This window comes from Clavelina lepadiformis, chromosome 1, assembly GCF_947623445.1.
Source record: "Clavelina lepadiformis chromosome 1, kaClaLepa1.1, whole genome shotgun sequence".
NCBI lineage: Eukaryota > Metazoa > Chordata > Ascidiacea > Aplousobranchia > Clavelinidae > Clavelina > Clavelina lepadiformis.
Genome location: NC_135240.1, coordinates 24,169,014 through 24,187,571, shown reverse-complemented (window position 1 = coordinate 24,187,571; position 18,558 = coordinate 24,169,014). Strand labels below are relative to the sequence as shown.

The following is an 18,558-nucleotide window of genomic DNA, read 5'->3' as shown; positions in this document are numbered from 1 at the left end:
AACTGGTGTTGGTCGACTACTACCAGCGCTGTGCATGCTGAACGTGACTAAAACGCGCGCAAACAGCACAATGAAAACGTACATTAATAAATCTGGATCACGACACGGCTTCCTTATTTCCCTGAAATTGTGTATGACGAATTACACTGACGTGACATGTGCTAGTGTGCGGGGACGATATTGTTTTTATTCTAAACGGTAATATATGGTAGTTTCGTGTAAAATAAACAAGAAATTAGTAACAGCAAAGCATAGAAGAAAGGGCTTCGAGGTACCCTGGTATGCCCCTGCAAACAACGTCGTTACCGTTTGAAATTCCAAAAATACGTGGTGCAAAGAAGTCATACAACGACACCTCACGGCAAAATATTTGTTCACGTAAAGACACAAATCGCTTAAAATTATGCTCAGAGAAGGAAAAAATAAATATAAAAACTCTGCAGCAGTCTTTAGAGAACGCAGAGATTTTGAACTAGTTTAAAATCCATGAAGAAAGGGGGCTTCTTACATTCCACTGTAGGCGGGGCCACCACCACCTTCCGGACAAACCCAGTTGATGTTCTGGCTTGGGTCTTTGATATCACACGTCTTGCAGTGAACGCAGTTTTGAGCGTTAATCTGTAACCTCATTTCGCCCTCTTCACCTCCCTCGAGCGGCACATACTCGTACACACCTGCGAGGCACAAGCTTCGTCAGGTGGCGTAATTAAGCTCGGAAATTTTACCAACTTGACAACTTACCGGCGGGACAAAAACGTTGTTCCGGTCCATCAAACACGGCTAAGTTCCGCATCACTGGCACCTCATCGTTACGTAACGTCAAGTGGGCAGGTTGATCATGGTCATGGTTTGTACCGCTTAGTGCGACAGATGACAGGAGGTCAAAGGAAACTTCATTGTCTGGTTTGGGATACTCTATTGGTGTGCATTCGGCCGCTGGCTTTAAGTTCTTATGATCGGCAACTATGTAAATATTAACAAATGATGACAGCGTGAGGATTATTCACAGGTTATTCTTTCACAGTACTTTTACCATCATTCTACTTACCGTGCCCTTTAAACGTCCAAGGCTCTTTTCCCCGTCCGAATATGTAAAATAAACCAGTGTAGAGTAATCCGCCATAGAGGCCGAGAAACGAATGGAACGATGGTCGGATATTTCGGACAGATTGCAGTTCCTTCCACAGCCAGCTTTTCTTGAGATTTTCCTCATATTCCGGAACATATAAACCTGTAAATGTAAACGCACTTTGATTTTCAACCTACTTTTAAGATTGAAATAGAAGCAACTGTACTGCGACCATGCGAGCTATGAAAAGCTTATAAAACAATACGTAGGTGTAAAGCGAGCTATGAAAAGCTTATAAAACAATACGTAGGTGTAAAGCGAGCTATAGCGTAAGGAAACAGTTTATTAGAAAAGAGAAATTGTGGATTCCCTCCCTTACCAGATGTTTCTGATGTTTTATTTTCATCGGTAATTGCGCTGAAAATCGCTTCCGCTGCAACCATTCCACTCTTCATGGCTGTATGAGTTCCCTTTAACTTGGGTACGTTCATGAATCCGGGACTACAGCCTGAAATTACAAAACATGACTATTTCAAGCATATGTCAGTGTCATGATTCATCTCACAAGCAAAAGACAGCAAAATTTTATCATCGCGAAAACTATTACTTCAAAGGAAATGTTATTCTGGGAAATAAGCTTTTCCCTTTAAGTGACGTCAAATGCTTAAAATTTGAACTCCAGGAAATTATTATTCTGAATAACCTCTCAGACTGGCCAAGTGATTCGCAAATAAAGTAGGGGTGTGAATATGGTAGAGAATGTCACCACACTACAACAGCACTCAAGCAATAATATAATTAATCAACATTAACCGTAAGCCTAAATTTACCTAAATACTAGCCTTCAAGTTTTACCTGACACAAGCCGTAACAGCTTTATTATGGAAAATAGCATTGTTGCATAAGTAATCACTTACCAATTAAACAACCTCCAGGAAAAGCAAGTTTTGGAATACTTTGAAAGCCGCCTTCATTGAGAGCACGAGCGCCATATGCAATTCTCTTGCCCCCCTCAAATGTTGGTCTTACCTTAGGATGCTGCTTAAACCGCTGGAATTCTTTAAATGGGTTAAGGTAGGGGTTGGAGTAATCTAAGCCGACCTGAAACAGCCAAAAATATTGGTAATTACTAATTAACCAAAGATAATTGTCGATTTTGTTATGCATAACAACAAATATACATCCATTAAATTCTGAAATACCCGGAAAAATGGAGTACTGTATTACACTTGCTCAACTAAAAGTGTACCGTAAAATGACTTATTTATCTCAACTAAAACAAACTGTGAGAGTTTTCTTGAAAATGCAGAAAACCTTCGTCTTTCAAAGTCTTACAAACAAGTTAACCATTGTATATGTTGGTGACCACTGACAACATATCAAGGGAAGTTGCATATTAACTTTTAGTTATATATTATATTCAAATATAAAACGTTTATATACATTAAACATAAAGTTAATCATCAATCAACAGCACAAGTTTAATAAACATCACACTAAGTCTTGTCTGATGCAATCAGTCAATACAAATGACAAACTATCAGACTGTACTTGATATGTACTTGTGCATATTTAATGGAATCAAACAGAAAATATTGTGCCACTTCTCATGAGACTAAAGTTTTTACGTTCACAAACCACAGCACAGGCACAAAATAACAAATGAAGCAACGGAAGACGACATGTTTTCCCAAAGTTTTCAAGCAAACACGAAACATACCACAAATCCAACAGCAACCAACGGTTCGCCTTCATCTAAATGATATAGAAAAGAGCCACCATAGGTGTTGCGATTTAAGGGCCAGCCAGCAGTGTGTTCCACATATCCGGGTTTCCATTTGGATTCTTCAATTTCCCAAACTTCCTAAATTAAAATTTAGACATACAGGTGTTAGAAAGATATTCAAAGCCACAGCTAAAGATTTTCTTCAACGATGACTCAAAAGATCTTACTTTTATTCCAATGCCATATGTCTGTGGTTCACAACCTTCTCTTAATTTGAGGTTGTCGTTCTGGTAGAGTTGCTTTGCGAGGGCGCCATGACAACCCTCTGAAAATATTGTTACTTTTGCATGAAATTCCATGCCTCTTTCAAATGTTTCCTACATTTTAAAAAGTTTGTTAAACGCATGCTAAGATATTTAAACCTAGCGAAACAGAAAAAAGTCGGTTGTATTTGTCCAATATTTCTAAGTTTTAGTGGAACTTAATGATTAACTAGTATTTTTGCAAGAAACGGCTAGAATATAGATAAATATACACCTTTGGTGAGCCATCCTTGTGTATTCCGACATCATTTGTGGCAATTCCTTTAACACTTCCATCTTCATGATATAGAACTTCTGTGCAAGCAAAGCCTGGATATATCTGTGAACACAAATTTTATGAAGTTTTAAAGGACTTAATATTGGAAATTTTTTTATCTAAAACAGCATTTAGCAATTACACATAAACCAAACCTTACACACATACCTCAACCTCTAGTTCTTCTGCTTGTTCACCAAGCCACTTGACGAAATTTCCCAATCTAACAATATAATTTCCTTCATTGTAAATTGGAAAACCTGAAAGGGAGACTTGTGAAACTGTGTTCTGGTGCATGCCGTTTGCAGAACACATCTGACATGAATATGGGATTTATAGTCAAAGTTTCCGTTAATTAGTTTCACATGACACAAAATCAAAGTTCATTCCTAAATTATTGCAATTTAAATAAAAGTTAATATTGTGCGATACTTAATATTGTATACCTCTAAATACAGGAACAGGAATGCGCCAATTTTTAGTCAAAATTGCAAACTTATCGTGTTTGACTGGTGTTTTTAATGGTGCTCCACGTTCTTTCCAGTCTGGAAAAAGCTCTTGAAGAGCACGTGGCTCTAAACAAGCTCCAGACAAAGTGTGACCTCCTATAATGACATTTATCTGGTTTAAAAATCATCGCAACAGTTGATTATTCTATTACAAAGCTTTATTTGCCATAGGTTTTATACAACATGTGTCAGCAGTCAACATGCTTCGTTACCTAGTTCAGGAGCTTTTTCAAACAGGCAAACACGAATATCTTTTCCATTTTCCTTTGCGAGTTGTTTTAACCGTATTGCACAAGACATTCCAGCTGGGCCACCTCCTACTATGACAACATCTGCTTCATCTGCATACCTCTCCATTTCAATATCTGTAACAAAAAACCGAAAAATTGTCCTGAAATGGTTTTCAAGACTGATCTCTGCTGTTTAGATAAGAGCATTTTCTCACTAGCCCCAGACTGTCAAGTTTAGTGGGGCAAGTGGAATGCGTTCTCTCCACAACAAAGGTGGAACCAGAATTGGCAGGTGCTGTTCTAACACCCAAATTTATATTTTGGCATGACTTGTAACATCATTTTAATGCAGCTGTCACATTAGTCAGTGCATATTTAACTAGGACTAACATCGCCCATTCATGTAAGTTTAAATTCCACAGAGATAAATGCTCCTTACAGGTGAGTATGTAAGGATCATTCTATGGCTACTGATAAAGGTTCGGAACTCTATACACTTCTCAGAAATCTTTCCTTTTATGTTGTTCTGGAGTAAATTCAGCATGAGTACGCAAATAAAAAAAAGCAACTTGAAATTGGCCCTGCCTTTCCAGAGTTATGTCAGCTCAAACCACAACATTTTTACCTGTTTTTTGAAGTAATTAAAGCCATGAAATGACCCTTTTAAAAACAAGACAAGCTGCATTAAGAAGAGAAGTTTTGGGTACCTTTCCATCTTTCATCACCCTCTCTTGGAATTATACTGTAGTGTGTGGTAATTTTCGGTTGACTGGATGCGCACCGAATGCAAGTTTGGCTGGGAAGTTGTAGTCTATTAGGCCAACGTGAAAGGAGGCGATAATATTGCATCAAGGACCGAGCACTTTTCATGGTTCGAGTATTTTAATAGCTTAAAAACTAAATATGTTAGTAACTTTTATTTAAATACACCTAAACATATTAATTATTATCGGCGTGTTGATTTTTTAATGTAGAAAATTATCCCTTTAGCACGTAAATATCACCACCTAGTGAGTAAAGTCCTGTTCCTGTGGGTAGAACTCATACACTTCTAAACTTATAAAACTTAAATATATATATATATAATTTTAAAGCATAATTCATTGCCTATGTTTTGTTTTCTACATTCTATTTGAGCTCGCCAATTATAGTCTATGATTTTTAAAGTTGCTTATACTCCTACACTGTCACATAAAAGCCTGAATGGGAAAATGTTGTGAAGTAATGGAGTAAAGTATTGATGTTAACAATTTCTTAATACTCAATCCTGATATGAGGTTGCAAACGAAAAGGAGATATGATCTTTTATCCGAAAGCCATTTGCTTGTAGCCACCAAAATCCCAAAAGTCCAATATTGGTGACCACAGTCCACAATATTGCACCGACACGAATTGCATCTACGATTGCGTTAATCATTTTCATGTCGTTTAGTTGTAAGAATTTTTATTTCCATAAGTTTAATTATCATTTGTGTTCAATGAAGTTTTTCTTGCTGAGTATGGATGTAAATATCAAATTGGCAACATTCCAAGATAATGCTGAACATTTTATAACTTGACTGATTTGCCAATAGCATTGTCAGCGACCTATCGGAGTTTATATCTGATATATCATATTGTTTATTTTTTGTAATTGATTGTGGGGATTGAAAAAAAGTGCCAATGTTGTTACGTCATAATAAAATGAAGACATGCTTACTATCACAAACAATTGAAATCGATTGCACGAATAATGGCTATTGCTTCATCTTGTTGCGCCTGGGATTTCTCACCAAAAACAGAGAACTTTTCAAAATGAGTGAAACGAAAGAAACAAAAACAAGAACAAAGGAAGGAGGGTGGGGAGAATAAGCAAAAATATTGTATCGAAACTACTACAGTCGAATCCGGTTAATTGCATTCTGGATAATCGCATAATCTGTTTTATCGCATAAAGAGCGCAAATCCCAAACCATAGCCTTTTATTTGTAAAGATAATACTTCGGTTTATCGCATAGCGGTTTATTGCATAATCCGCATAATTGAATAAAAATGAAGGTGATTTATTCGATTATTCAAAAGTTTTTAAAAGATAAAATTGAAAACAACATGCACTGGGAGCGCACATGCAATGCGTAAGCTTTGCGACTTGTACTGCGTTTTGTTACAAAACAATCAAACAGACAATGCCGAATTTAAGCAATAACACGTGGCTGTCAATACGCAGACATTAACATTCGCACTGTTTTCGTTTCATTTAAGCGTTGCATAAAGAAAGTGTTAAAGCGTTGCGTTAAGATGATGCCGCAATATGTGAAGACGTTTTACGAAACAAACAAGTTGAAAAAGACGACATCAACGAAGAAAGCTCTGCTGACGCAATCACTGCGACTAAACCAAAAAACAAAGAAGTTCTGCATGCATTTGATACAATTCGCCGACGACTACAGTTTGAAGAGGCGGACATGGCCACATTTGTTTATTTAGAAACACAAATGCAAGAAAGTATGCAAAATAAAATTAAGCAAACAGCAATTGCACAGTATTTTTTTTTGATTAAACAATAAATGTTAGTGTGTTTTAAATGTTTGAATGATTGGATGATCGCAATACACAATAAACGTTAGTGTTTTGCATGTTGACGTTTTTACACGTGACCAGCTTAGCACGTCAAGTAAGACAATAAGTGGACTTTGCACTTTCGCATAATTTGTTTAATCGCATAAAAAGGCTTGGTAAATTGACTATGCAATTAACCGGTTTCGACTGTATTGAAAAAGCATACTGATATCACTGGTAACCTAAAGAGTTACTAAGTTTCACTATAACACCACTTGACTATGCTTTTGCTCAACTCTGTAAACCGGGCACTACCATCCCATACTGCAGAGTTTGGCATAGGCGCACTCAATACTGCTTTTTATGAGCTGCAGTGCCACACTTAAGGTGCATTATTTTGCACAAAATGACTTGGACAGAACGTCTGTGCATTCAATTTTCAATTTATTTCGAAGCCTAAGTCAAATTGTGTACATCACTATGTAATTGTGCACTTAGTCTGTAGGTGTGCACTTCCATAGTGTCTGAGCATTTTTACGCACCGCACTTGTCATTTAAGCTGTGCAAAGATTTTCCTCAGTCCGAAAATAAAGATTATGATAACATTAACATGTCATGTAGGCCTATAGCAGTGGTTCTTAAACTGTGCGTCGTTTTAATTTTCCAAGGGTGTCACACAATAATTCTGTTTCGAAGCTAACCTTATATACGCTCATAACAATATATAATTTTGTCGCACAATAATTTTCTATCTCCTGGAACATTAATTCAAATTCTCCCAAGATTTGATAAACTTTGCAAAAGCAAGCAAGCCCAAACATTAAATTGAATGAAATTCTTTTTTATTCATATTTCATTTTTGGTTGTATAATAATTCTTTTTTTTGTTATATTAATAAATATAACTTCGATAATAAGCGTCTTTATTAGATTTTTACCGCTGGTGCATCGCAAGTCCAGCAAACTTTTCCAAAGACGTCGCAACGAAAAAGGTTTGAGAATCGCTGGCCTATAGGCAAGGCTATTCTCTACCATATTTTTTCATCTAAAGCCAAATGCTATCGTACCGGTAATATATTTATTATTTATCTGTTTATAGCCCAAGTCACTTTGATATTGGTTCAAGCAATGCTTCACTATTTTGGTTTGTTTCCCGTGGTCCTTATTTTGGGTCTCAAATACATAGCCTGGTAGTCCTGGCAGACTAGTTCTTGTGTTAGTCTAAGTCTACTCTTAGCATAGGCTTAGGGTAGTTGTTTGCAGAAGCTTGCGTAAGCAACTTGTTCTTGCCAAGTAAATAAACTAAGGTAATAAATTCATATAATGCTGAGGTTATCTTGTTTTGAGAAACAAGAACAAAAACAGTGACAATAAAAATTTTATAAAACACAGAATGTAACTTAGTTATTCATTTTTTGCATAAAGTACTTATTGTATATTGCAATAAATTGGCTTACTTTGCTCTACAACATTACATGCAAAATAAATTTTTCTTGAATGACTATGAATTATTACACAAAGTGTAAAGTCCAACTTCTTACGGTTGAGTAGTCAGAAGAAAATCCCGAAACTGAAAACTTAGTGGCTTCTTGTTTTAGTATAGAATCATAGAATGCCAGAAGCTAAAATCCTGGAATGAAAACTCGATTGTGACACTATTTTTATCATGCATGAGCGCTGCTGTAGTAAACAAGATTCTCCGGGTCCTAATATGCTACTGCAGGAGGCTAATTATTGTTCAGTTCGTTATGGCAGACCAGGTTAAAACAGTGCGGGGTGCCAATCAATGTGTGCTAATTAATTACAACATGTCACATGGACGGTGAAGCTCTACCGTAGTTTTGTTGTCTGCATCGAGACAAGAATAAAAATCTAATGGACTTTTGAGGTTTCAAAACTGTGGCTTGTAAACTAATTTGAGCAATGCTGAAGTATTGTTTTTTGATTAAATTTTTGGTGTTACCTGCAGTAATTAATTATTTAATAAAAAGTTTAAAATATTTAAACGAATTTGCTACAACGTGCCAAATTCTTATGCGCCTCTGACTGGGAGATTTCAGGTTTCAGGTTCAGGTTCAACTATGGCTCGTAAGATGATTTGCGTAAATCTAAAGTAGTGTTCTTATGTAACATTTACGGCGGTGTTATCGGTAATGAAATAATTTAATAGAGATTTGGACATATTTAAACGCAGTTGCCACAGCGCGCGAAACACTTATGCATCTTTGGCGTGTAAATGTGGCGCGTAAGGGAATTCGCGCAATAATTGTACTATCCATTTGGTAACATAGGCTATCCTACATACGTGGGGAGAAGAAATATTTGTTTTTAGTAATTTCAAAATGATGTTTTTTTCATTTAAAAATGTGCGGCAGTTGTTTTAAAACCTGTCAATTCAGCAAACTTCTGCGTTCATCGTTGTTACAGTACTTATAAACAAGTTGTTCATTTTAATATGGCGTGTTGTGTTGCAATATTAACAAGAAATAAGTTTCAAAATGCAGTTACACATATTAGTCTTCATACAAAAGACCATAAATGACATACAGTGATAACATCTAAAATGCGTAATATATGGTAACATCCAATGCAATTTGGGTGATGCTGATAGCAAACGCTTTTGCCAGGAATACATTACGCTTCCTTCGTCAAGTCTTTAGAAGTCAAGGATTGCAGTGCAAAGAAAACTAAGACACATGAGATGGAAACTATTGCAAATAAGTTATTTTTGCGGTAACGCTATATTGTGTTTAAAAAACGTTGAAATAGTGGCGTTAAAGTATAAACAGCTTGGAAAAGTTGTTTCATCTTAAGCAGACATTTGAGCTTTGAAGAGTCTAGAATTGACAAAAATAATTTCAATCATGGGTACTTGGTAAACGCAATGTCGTGTGTATTATCTTATTATTGTTATCGCCTAAATATCTTATTGCATAGTACATTTCTATAGCCAATTATAAAAGTAAATTAAACAGAAATAAGTTTATAAGAGGCGACAAGCATGTCATACCTGTAGTAAGCACTTTGCTTTGCCAACAGGTCATCATGTGCCCCAACTTCGATAACTTCACCATTTTCAATCACTGCAATTTGATCCGCGTTTTTAATTGTTGAAAGACGATGCGCAATTACTATACTCGTTCTGCCCTTTCTAGCAGCATCTAGGGCGTCTTGCACAATCTGCAAAGAATCATTTGAATTTTGTGGTCGCCCACTTTGCTAATAGTTATCACTTAACAAAATAAACCAATCTTACTTTTTCACTTTCCGTGTCTAAGGCAGAAGTTGCTTCATCCAGAAGAAGAATCTTCGGATTTCTCACAAGAGCTCGGGCTATTGCGATTCTTTGTTTCTGTCCTCCCGATAACTGGCTGCCATCACCACCAACATCAGTTTCATATTTCTGGAATAGTAAAATTAAGATATAATAAAAAAACGCCATGCAAAGTGGTACAGTAGTTTTTTAGTTTAGGGTATTGTGCTCTGTTATGTTTAGATTGTTTCTGTACCTTGGGTAAACCTTCAATGAAGTTTTGAATGTTAGCTGCTGCTGCAGCGTCAAACATTTCACCATCCGTAACGTGTCTGTCAGTATCTCCACAACTAACAAATACCAAGACTAGATTTAAAACGTGATTTGTGGTATCAATAAAACGTGTCGTTCCATTTAATATTAAAAACATTAAAATGTTCCATAATTAACAATATATATATATATTAATATATTATATATATACAGTATATATATATATATATATTAATAATAATATAATTAATATTCCATTAAAAACATTCCATTTTAATATTCCAGAGTGATATCAACTTGCTTACTGTATGTTCTCTTTAATGGTGTTGTCAAAAAGCACCGGTTCTTGGGAAACAAGACCTATTTGTTGCCGAAGCCAAGAAAGATTCAAGTCTTTTACATCCACACCATCAATGCACTGTGTGAAGTAAAACATACAATAATTTGTTTGTAAGTATGCGGAGATAAAATAAATTTTGTAGTTTTGTTCACCAGGTTTCCGTTTTCTACATCATAAAATCTTTCCAAAAGTTGAACAATTGTTGATTTTCCACTGCCTGATTGGCCGACAAGTGCAAGTGTTTGTCCACATTTTACTGACAAGTTAACTTCTTTTAACACAGGGTGATCTGGCCGGGCTGGATAATGAAATGCAACTGACTTAAACATCACTTCCCCCTTACAATGTTCCTGGAAAAATAAAATTTTTATGAGATCAAATAAAGACACTTGTCGTGGTCATGATGAGAATGGATATATGCTAGTAGTTGTCATGTCACCGTGGGGCCGATAACGTTTGTCAGTTTACAGTTATTTTCTATAAGGATTTTATGGATTACAATTTAAAAATTTTATTACCGGTTTGGCACCATCATCGCTGTAAATATCAACGGTGGGTTTTCTTTTGATTAGTGCAATTGTACGATTTGCTGCAAGCTTTGCTTCTGCGTAATCTGGTACGTAAGAGCTTGCGACTCCCAATGAACGTGCTCCAAATATTACAGCAACCATAACTCTATTTTAAGGCAGTCTTTAGCATGATAATGAACAAATGTTTGCTTGTTAGCTCAATACCATTTCAACTTTTCTACCTGAATATACTGTCAAATTCAATCCTGCCATTTTCAATTAGAACAATTCCCAGTCGAAACACAGATGGAGTAATCACAAATGGTAATATTGCCGTTAAGCTGAGAGCTAGACCAAAGAATATTGCCTTTTTTTCTTCATTTCTTTTACAATTAAGAAAGCAATTGTTAAAAGTCAAAATTTCGAAAGCTGTATAACAGGACTCGTTGTAAAGCAAATATCTATTAACTAACCTTTGTGACTTAAACACAATGTCTTCATATATTTCTAATATTCTTTTTTCTTTACCCAGCGAAGCCACTGTTTTAATATTGCTGATGGCTTGTGACGTAATGCTTCCTGTTAGTTAGTGTAAAGTATAATAATTGATTTCACGAAAACAGAATTTCTTAGTTTCATCATTTGGAGAATAACATTTCGCTCGTTTGAAATGTAATGGTTTTAACTGGTTTAAAATGCCTCCACAATTTTGATGCATTACCTGCTTGACTTTCGTTTTCCGCTGTTCCAGTTCTTACTAATCTTGTTTGTATGAGCCCCGTCGTAATTACTAAAGGAATTACAACTAGCAGAAGCAGTGTCAATTCCCAACTATAGTAGAAAGCGATTCCAAGGCCGGTACCTAAAAATGGCAACAATTTCAAGAAGCGGCCACAACTAAATTTAACTGCTTTTATTAATCATTCTTGGGTGATCTTTTCAGACCTATAGCTCCAATTCCTTGCATGATTATCCCAAGCCTAATTCCAGTTGATCCTTGGACCTTTGAAGCATCTGTAGCAAGCCTGTTGCATAAAATTCCAGTTGTATGCTTGGGATCATCAAAATATCCTATTTCCTGTCCCATCAGAGCACGAAATGCAGATTTGCGCAAACGAGCTGTCAATTCTGTTCCAGATTTAGCAAACAAAACTCCCTTTAAAATACGAAACAAATATGCCGTTGGAGAAATTGTCATGCCTAGATTTTCAGCTATTTATGTAGGACCTCGATAAACTGTAGAACGTACTTGGATAGTTTTTGACAAAAATGCTCCGACTGCAAGGGTAAAAAACATTAAGCCAAGAAAAACAGCTCTGTCTATTTTCTCCTCTGGTGCCAGTGGCCCAGCGAGGTTATTTAAAACTTCACCAAAAGGAAGAGATAGGAGGGGATCGGTGGCTCCTGCCAAAAGGCCAAAAATGCACCCAACTAAAAACAGAAATAACTTTTCAGTGAATGATTTATACTAGCTGACTTCGGGCAAATCAATTCCATGCTTACTCACAGAAGATGTAGCACCACTCTGGTTTGTTGTAAGAAAGAACTTGAGAAAATGGGATTTCCGGGAAAATTTCATCATCGTTCTTTGATACCTTTCGCTTAATCATTTTACGGTTTCGTCTTTTTTTCTTTTTTTTGGAAGTTTGACGTTGATATTGCTTTTCCACAGATCCAGAGACTGTGATAACGTCTACTTCAACGTCATTTTCCAGAAAACTTTCGTCCTTATGCAAACTTTCAGTGCTTGAATCTGTGTCTGTGGAATTTTCGCTTTCTGTAAATATTAACAAGGTTGAACAGTTATGCAAGTTTTATTCTGGTTTTATTTTTGTTGTTCTTACAGGAAAGTTATCTAGCGTAAACGTATAGGTCTATCCGTTCTATTGAAAAAGGCATATAAAAAGCTACGTAAGCTCATGTTATAAGAAATAGCTCCACTTTAGCAAGGTGCACCCCATTGCAGTTGAGCTATGTGCATATACATAAAAACATAAAATGCAAGCCTATACGTAAATGTTACGTGCAGCCTAGCCTATTGTATAGCCTATATGCTTTAAATGATTCATTTCTCACCTGATGGTATATAGTACGTCTCAGTGGATTGTGTCTCCACCAATTTTCTATAGATGCCGTTCTCAATCTCCATCAGCTCCTCATGTGTCCCTTCCTCCATCACTTCTCCTTGATTGAAGGCGACGATCTTGTCCGCTCCCCGGATCGTCGACAGTCGATGAGCGATCACGATTGTTGTGCGTCCTAAGGAAGTTTTCATTAAATATCGACTTTGTAAAAGGCACCGGGCATTTCAACAAAAGCATTGGTGTTTACCAGCTGCAGCTTTCTCCAAGGCTTCTTGCACGAGAGCCTCGCTTTTCGCATCCAGTGCTGATGTAGCTTCATCTAGGAGCAAGATTTTCGGATTCCGTACTATGGCGCGCGCGATCGCAATTCTCTGTTTTTGCCCTCCACTCATTTGATTGCCTTTTTCTCCGACAATGGTGTCAAATTTCTTATAAATCACAATTGTTAGTTAATAATGCAACATGAGTACAAAGTGAGTGGCAAGTGTCGCAGGAGATATGAGAACGGGTGGTCTATGACTCTTTCCATGATAGTCAAAAAGCCAACATAGCTTAAAAGAAAGATGTGGAGACGGCATCAACCCAAACTTACAATTCCCAGATGTAACAGAGCTATAAATTGACAATATCATGGTTGTCAAAGCACGGGTTATTGATTGTACGCTAGAACAACTAAAGGAGCTTTCCCGTTGGCAACTGTTGTAACTTATGCATGTAAATTTTAGATTATCTTGTAAATTAAGTTTCTGTAAAATCAAAGATTTTTGCCAGCAAATGATTTATTTGTTAGACTTAGCCAACTACTAAACGCTTGAAAAATCAAAACAACCTATTGCACGTTAAAGTCGTTCCACATTTGAAATTTCGAAAAGAAATTTCTGTGCTTAAAGAAAATGTTCTTAATCAGATAACGATAACTCAAACACCAGTCGTCATGAGTGAAAACGGGACAACTAAACGAATAATTCGTGTCTAGCGTGGCTGTGGATGGACGTGGATGTGATATCCTTAATAATCATGGCTAAATAAAGCCGTAAAGATACATCAGTAAAATGGCACAGCGTTGTCCACACCGACACAAAGGACTGCCGTATTGCTCTGATTAATTATTATATCAAAACGTACCGATGGTAGTTTCATTATGAAGTCAAAAGCATTTGCTTTTCTTGCTGCTTCTTCGATCTCTTTGTCGGTGACCCCATCTCGACCCCATCGAATATTTTCGCCAATCGTTGTAGCGAAAAGCACTGGTTCTTGCGAGACTAAACCAATCTGAGATCTCAACCAAGGAACGTTCAGTGACGTAATGTCGTGACTTCCGATCTCAATGCTTCCTAACTGCATAATAAGCATGACCGTCTTAATCGCGTTTTGGGATTTCTATGCGTTGGAGTCATAAGCAGCTTATGCAATCTTTTGCAAACCTGTGGGTCGTAGAAGCGTTCGATTAACTGTACGACTGTACTTTTTCCACTTCCACTTTGTCCAACCAAAGCAAGTGTTTTACTTGGCTCGACTGATAGACTGACGTTCTTCAGAACCTGCCGGTAAATGAAAGCTTAGTTACACATAAAATCTATGAATCCAATACTAACTAATTCATCAAACGGATTCAAACCTGGTTTGCAGGTCGACTTGGGTAACTAAAGGTGACATTGCGCAGCTCCACAGAACTGTTGATGTCTTCAGGGACTTTCCCATCCTCAGAAAACACGTCAATAGAAGGCTTACGATCAATGACGTGAAAAATTCTAGCCCCTGATACTTTTGCTGCGGTTATGTTAGAGAATACACTCAGCACCTAAAAGCAAAAACAATTTCATCTGAAACGCGTAACGTTTGGCGTAGCAATGTTTTTCCACATACGATGTTCGTTCTCGATTTTCGTGGACTTACCACTCCTATGGACTGCGCCACGTTGGTTGTTGCAAAAAAAGCGAGTATGAAGTTTCCGGCTGGAACGCCGTTGTTCACAACCAGGGTGGTTCCATACCAGTAGCAAACGCCGAACATACTGAAATAGACCAAGGGAACTGCTCCGAGCGCCAAACCGTTGAACGATCCTCTTTTAAATCCGACTGATTTTGCCTCATCCAAATTGCCTTCGTATCTGTAAATTTGAAAATTTATCCACAATCGTTTTCAAACATTTTGATTCGTGTAGTACGTGATTCTATTTTATTCAAAGAATTATCCAATGATTTTATTATGAAGGGCAATACACTGTTGCTTTTGTAATTGCTGTTTCATTCTTTCTACCATAGAAACAATTACGCCTAATTGTATCTTTTTTGTCGGATATTGGCATGTCCAGACCCTTACTTAGACAATTGTCGACCTTGGCACCCAAACGCTGTGACAGTTCGAATCGCCGCAATGGTTTGCTCGGCGATGGCACCAGCGCTGGAATAGGCGTCAAGTTCCTTGTTGGAGTAAATTGAATCCAGCTGTAAAGTTGAACAAAGAACTTAACAATATAGTTGACTACAACGGTGGTTAAGGATCCGACCACTCTTAAATTTTGCGACTTGCATGATAAAGTCGGATCTACGTAATGGCTTACAAATGTCTGTTAGGCTAGTCAGAGGCCAGCATGGCCCGTGTTGTTTTTCAGTGAGGGAGTTACCCTAGCAAATGGCGCGTTAAAAACTTCCAGGTCGCATGTTTAGGTAAGGCTGAAATGTACAGCAGTAGAAAAGTGATAAAATTTGCCTGTTTGTCCAAAATTGTAGTCTTGGATTTAACGGGCTATTGTAAAAGCTAGAGATATATTAATATATTGGGATTTCATGAGATAATAGCTAGGCACACTAAAATCACATGAAAAACTTTAGGGAGCTCCGTGCAGTATTTTTCGAGTAGGCTAATTGTATCTTTAGTAATTTCACTCTATAATTAAATAAAACAAAGCAAGGAATTTAGTTATTATTGCAAGATTGGTCGAGTCTCTAAAAATTGGTATGAATTAATTTTTACAATACCTTGAAAAGAGCAACTATCGTTAATCCAAGTAATGGTGTGAAGGCCAAATTAACCAATGTAATCTGGTAGGAGTAAACGAACGCGACTATTAAGCTTCCAATGATGGTGCTGGTATGTTGGATTGCCAAACCAACTTTTTCTCCCATTCCCTCTCGTATCTTGCTGAGATTCCTAAAAGAAGTTTTACAAAATCAGATGATATCTTTGGATACCAATTGTTTGACGGGAAACGTGGTTTGATTTGTGCGGTGCTGAATTTAGAGATTCAAAGTTTGCCTTTGACCTAGAAGTCTTTAGCTTACTCTGTCATTCGTGTGTTTAACTCCCCGGCTGAAGCGAGGTCATGATAGGAAATGTCCTGACGAAGAATCGCTCGAAAATATCGAACACTAATCCTTGCGGACTGACTGAAAATGAAAGTTGAAAAGTCATAAAGCTTTTTAGTTGTTCATGCGCTGTAAATCTAAACACGATTTTTTAAATTGTCGGTTTATATTGCAGACCGTAGTGCACAGAGTGTAGACAAACGGTTCCACGACATATGGCCGCGGGAAAGTGGCCGCGAACAAACTCACCGGGGTCAACTGAACGTGACGTAAATTGACCGCAGACAAACTGACTGTGACATAAACTGGCCGGCGATCAAATTAACCGTCGATAAATTGGCCGGCGATCAAATTAACCGACGACAAATTGGCCGTCAAAAGGTCAAAATTCTAATTCACTATCTAGTCACTTCTGTTTATTTCAATAAACGTTTCAATGTGTATTGAAATAAAAAACAATTTTGTTAAAAACAAAGGAAATAGTTACAAACAAATATTTACTTTACATATCATATACTACCGAGTTTAAAATTTTGACCTTTTGACGGCCAATTTGTCGCCGGTTAATTTGATCGCCGGCCAATTTATCGACGGTTAATTTGATCGCCGGCCAATTTATGTCACAGTCAGTTTGTCTGCGGTCAATTTACGTCACGTTCAGTTGACCCCGGTGAGTTTGTTCGCGGCCACTTTCCCGCGGCCATATGTCGTGCTCCCTAGACAAACATAGAGTGGTTCCGTCGTGATGTTTGCCTGTAAGCATGCGACCACCGCATGCATCTAGCTCACGTTTTTTGGGAAGCAGTTTTCTGCACATATACCGGATTTTGTTAGAAATGAATTCATGTTACGCTGACTTACCTGATCACTTGTCTTGTCCAACAAGTCGTTTGTATCGTGGAAGCAAAAAATACACCGATGGCAACGTAAACAAAATTGTAGATTGTAGAAAAGATCGTCTCGTCGAAGCTTGCAGCTTGGCCGGATATATTTGTGGACCTAAAATGTACACATTGAGGAAAATGGTGTAAGTTGTTGAAAACACGTAGGCTTTGTAACGCAATATGCGAAACATGATAACACGCATCTTAAAAGCGCTATTTGAGTAATGCATAGTCTACTACAGACCATACGAGTGTGTATTTAATTGTTCATCTCCCACGCAGACGTACAGTAGGACAGACTACAATCTAGGTAACTTGCTTTCAGTTATATTGCATTTACTCACGTTAAATTGCTGCTACCGGGATCAATTAACTGGTTGATCAAGCCTCCCATGAACACTGCTAACAATGGTAAGGCAACCCCTTGAGCAAGAGCTGCTAGGGTACCGACTGCTATCAAGGCCTTTTCTCGGCCTTCAGCATATCTATACTGTGTAAGCAAAACGTAAACTCTTAAATAATATTGATTATATCGTCACACAGTATATTCACGTCTTTTGCATACGTCTTACCAGTTCAAAATATGATATTGTGGCTGGTTCATTTTCTTTAGCTGCTTTGAGGTCCGATTTATCTTCAGCTTTTCTGAAATTGACAAAATGTGTTGTTGGACACGTATAACAAACGAACTTGCCAATCTAACCCCAAATTGTAACATAGCGTTAACAACACTAGCAACAGACCACAGTACTGTTATGCTCATGGTTAAAGACAAAGCGCTCATTTTTAGTTGGAGAAATACTCAACACATTTTGCCTCACATACGTTTTTGATTTCATCATAGATTTTCAGTATTCTTCTTAGCTATGGCGATGACCAGGTTAACTGCTGCTGCCGTTTTCATTTAGTTAATGCGTAGCCTGGTGCGCCTCTATATATAGCAAAGGCGCACTGTCGCGTGCGGAAGCCTGAAATACCAGACAACACTATGGTTCAACTTTGCCCCACATTCCTTTTGTTACTGATGGCCTTTCTTCAAGTCACACGAAAACAGTTTAAATTTCAGCCTTATGCTTTTCATGGTTACCAAGGAATTACATCGCTTTTGTTGACTTCTGTCCCACTTGGTGAGCTGCCAAACTTTTTGCAGTATGGTAGGCTAGTAAGTGGTGTAGTATGCTAGTATTTTTGGCTTATTAGATTTATGTTTATTTCGGCCTGGGTATATAATTTCTAAACTCATAGTAGTTTATGGCC

General features: G+C 37.4%; 2 protein-coding genes across 2 annotated transcripts; both read right to left on the bottom strand.

Annotated features, from left to right (window-relative positions):
• Window positions 1–167: 167 nt before the first annotated feature.
• Window positions 168–7,227, bottom strand: LOC143446883 (electron transfer flavoprotein-ubiquinone oxidoreductase, mitochondrial-like). The gene is made up of 12 exons (XM_076946739.1): window positions 4,821–7,227; window positions 4,096–4,248; window positions 3,821–3,979; window positions 3,543–3,634; window positions 3,333–3,437; window positions 3,023–3,172; window positions 2,790–2,933; window positions 1,987–2,170; window positions 1,449–1,577; window positions 1,049–1,231; window positions 742–963; window positions 168–674 (listed from the first exon to the last, which is right to left on the bottom strand). The coding sequence occupies exons 1-12, from the start codon at window positions 4,981–4,983 to the stop codon at window positions 505–507; spliced, it is 1,854 nt and encodes a 617-aa protein (XP_076802854.1). The 5' UTR covers window positions 4,984–7,227; the 3' UTR covers window positions 168–504.
• A 1,856-nt stretch (window positions 7,228–9,083) lies between these two features.
• On the bottom strand, window positions 9,084–18,299 carry LOC143458740 (ATP-dependent translocase ABCB1-like). The gene is made up of 26 exons (XM_076955595.1): window positions 18,127–18,299; window positions 17,874–17,946; window positions 17,646–17,791; window positions 17,279–17,416; window positions 16,394–16,498; window positions 16,091–16,262; window positions 15,432–15,556; window positions 15,006–15,219; window positions 14,728–14,910; window positions 14,534–14,650; window positions 14,235–14,447; window positions 13,357–13,537; window positions 13,102–13,284; window positions 12,533–12,802; window positions 12,275–12,456; window positions 11,971–12,181; window positions 11,747–11,887; window positions 11,499–11,604; window positions 11,268–11,408; window positions 11,035–11,191; window positions 10,669–10,866; window positions 10,482–10,594; window positions 10,160–10,253; window positions 9,907–10,053; window positions 9,661–9,830; window positions 9,084–9,487 (listed from the first exon to the last, which is right to left on the bottom strand). The coding sequence occupies exons 1-26, from the start codon at window positions 18,141–18,143 to the stop codon at window positions 9,460–9,462; spliced, it is 3,825 nt and encodes a 1,274-aa protein (XP_076811710.1). The 5' UTR covers window positions 18,144–18,299; the 3' UTR covers window positions 9,084–9,459.
• Between the last annotated feature and the right edge of the window lie 259 nt (window positions 18,300–18,558).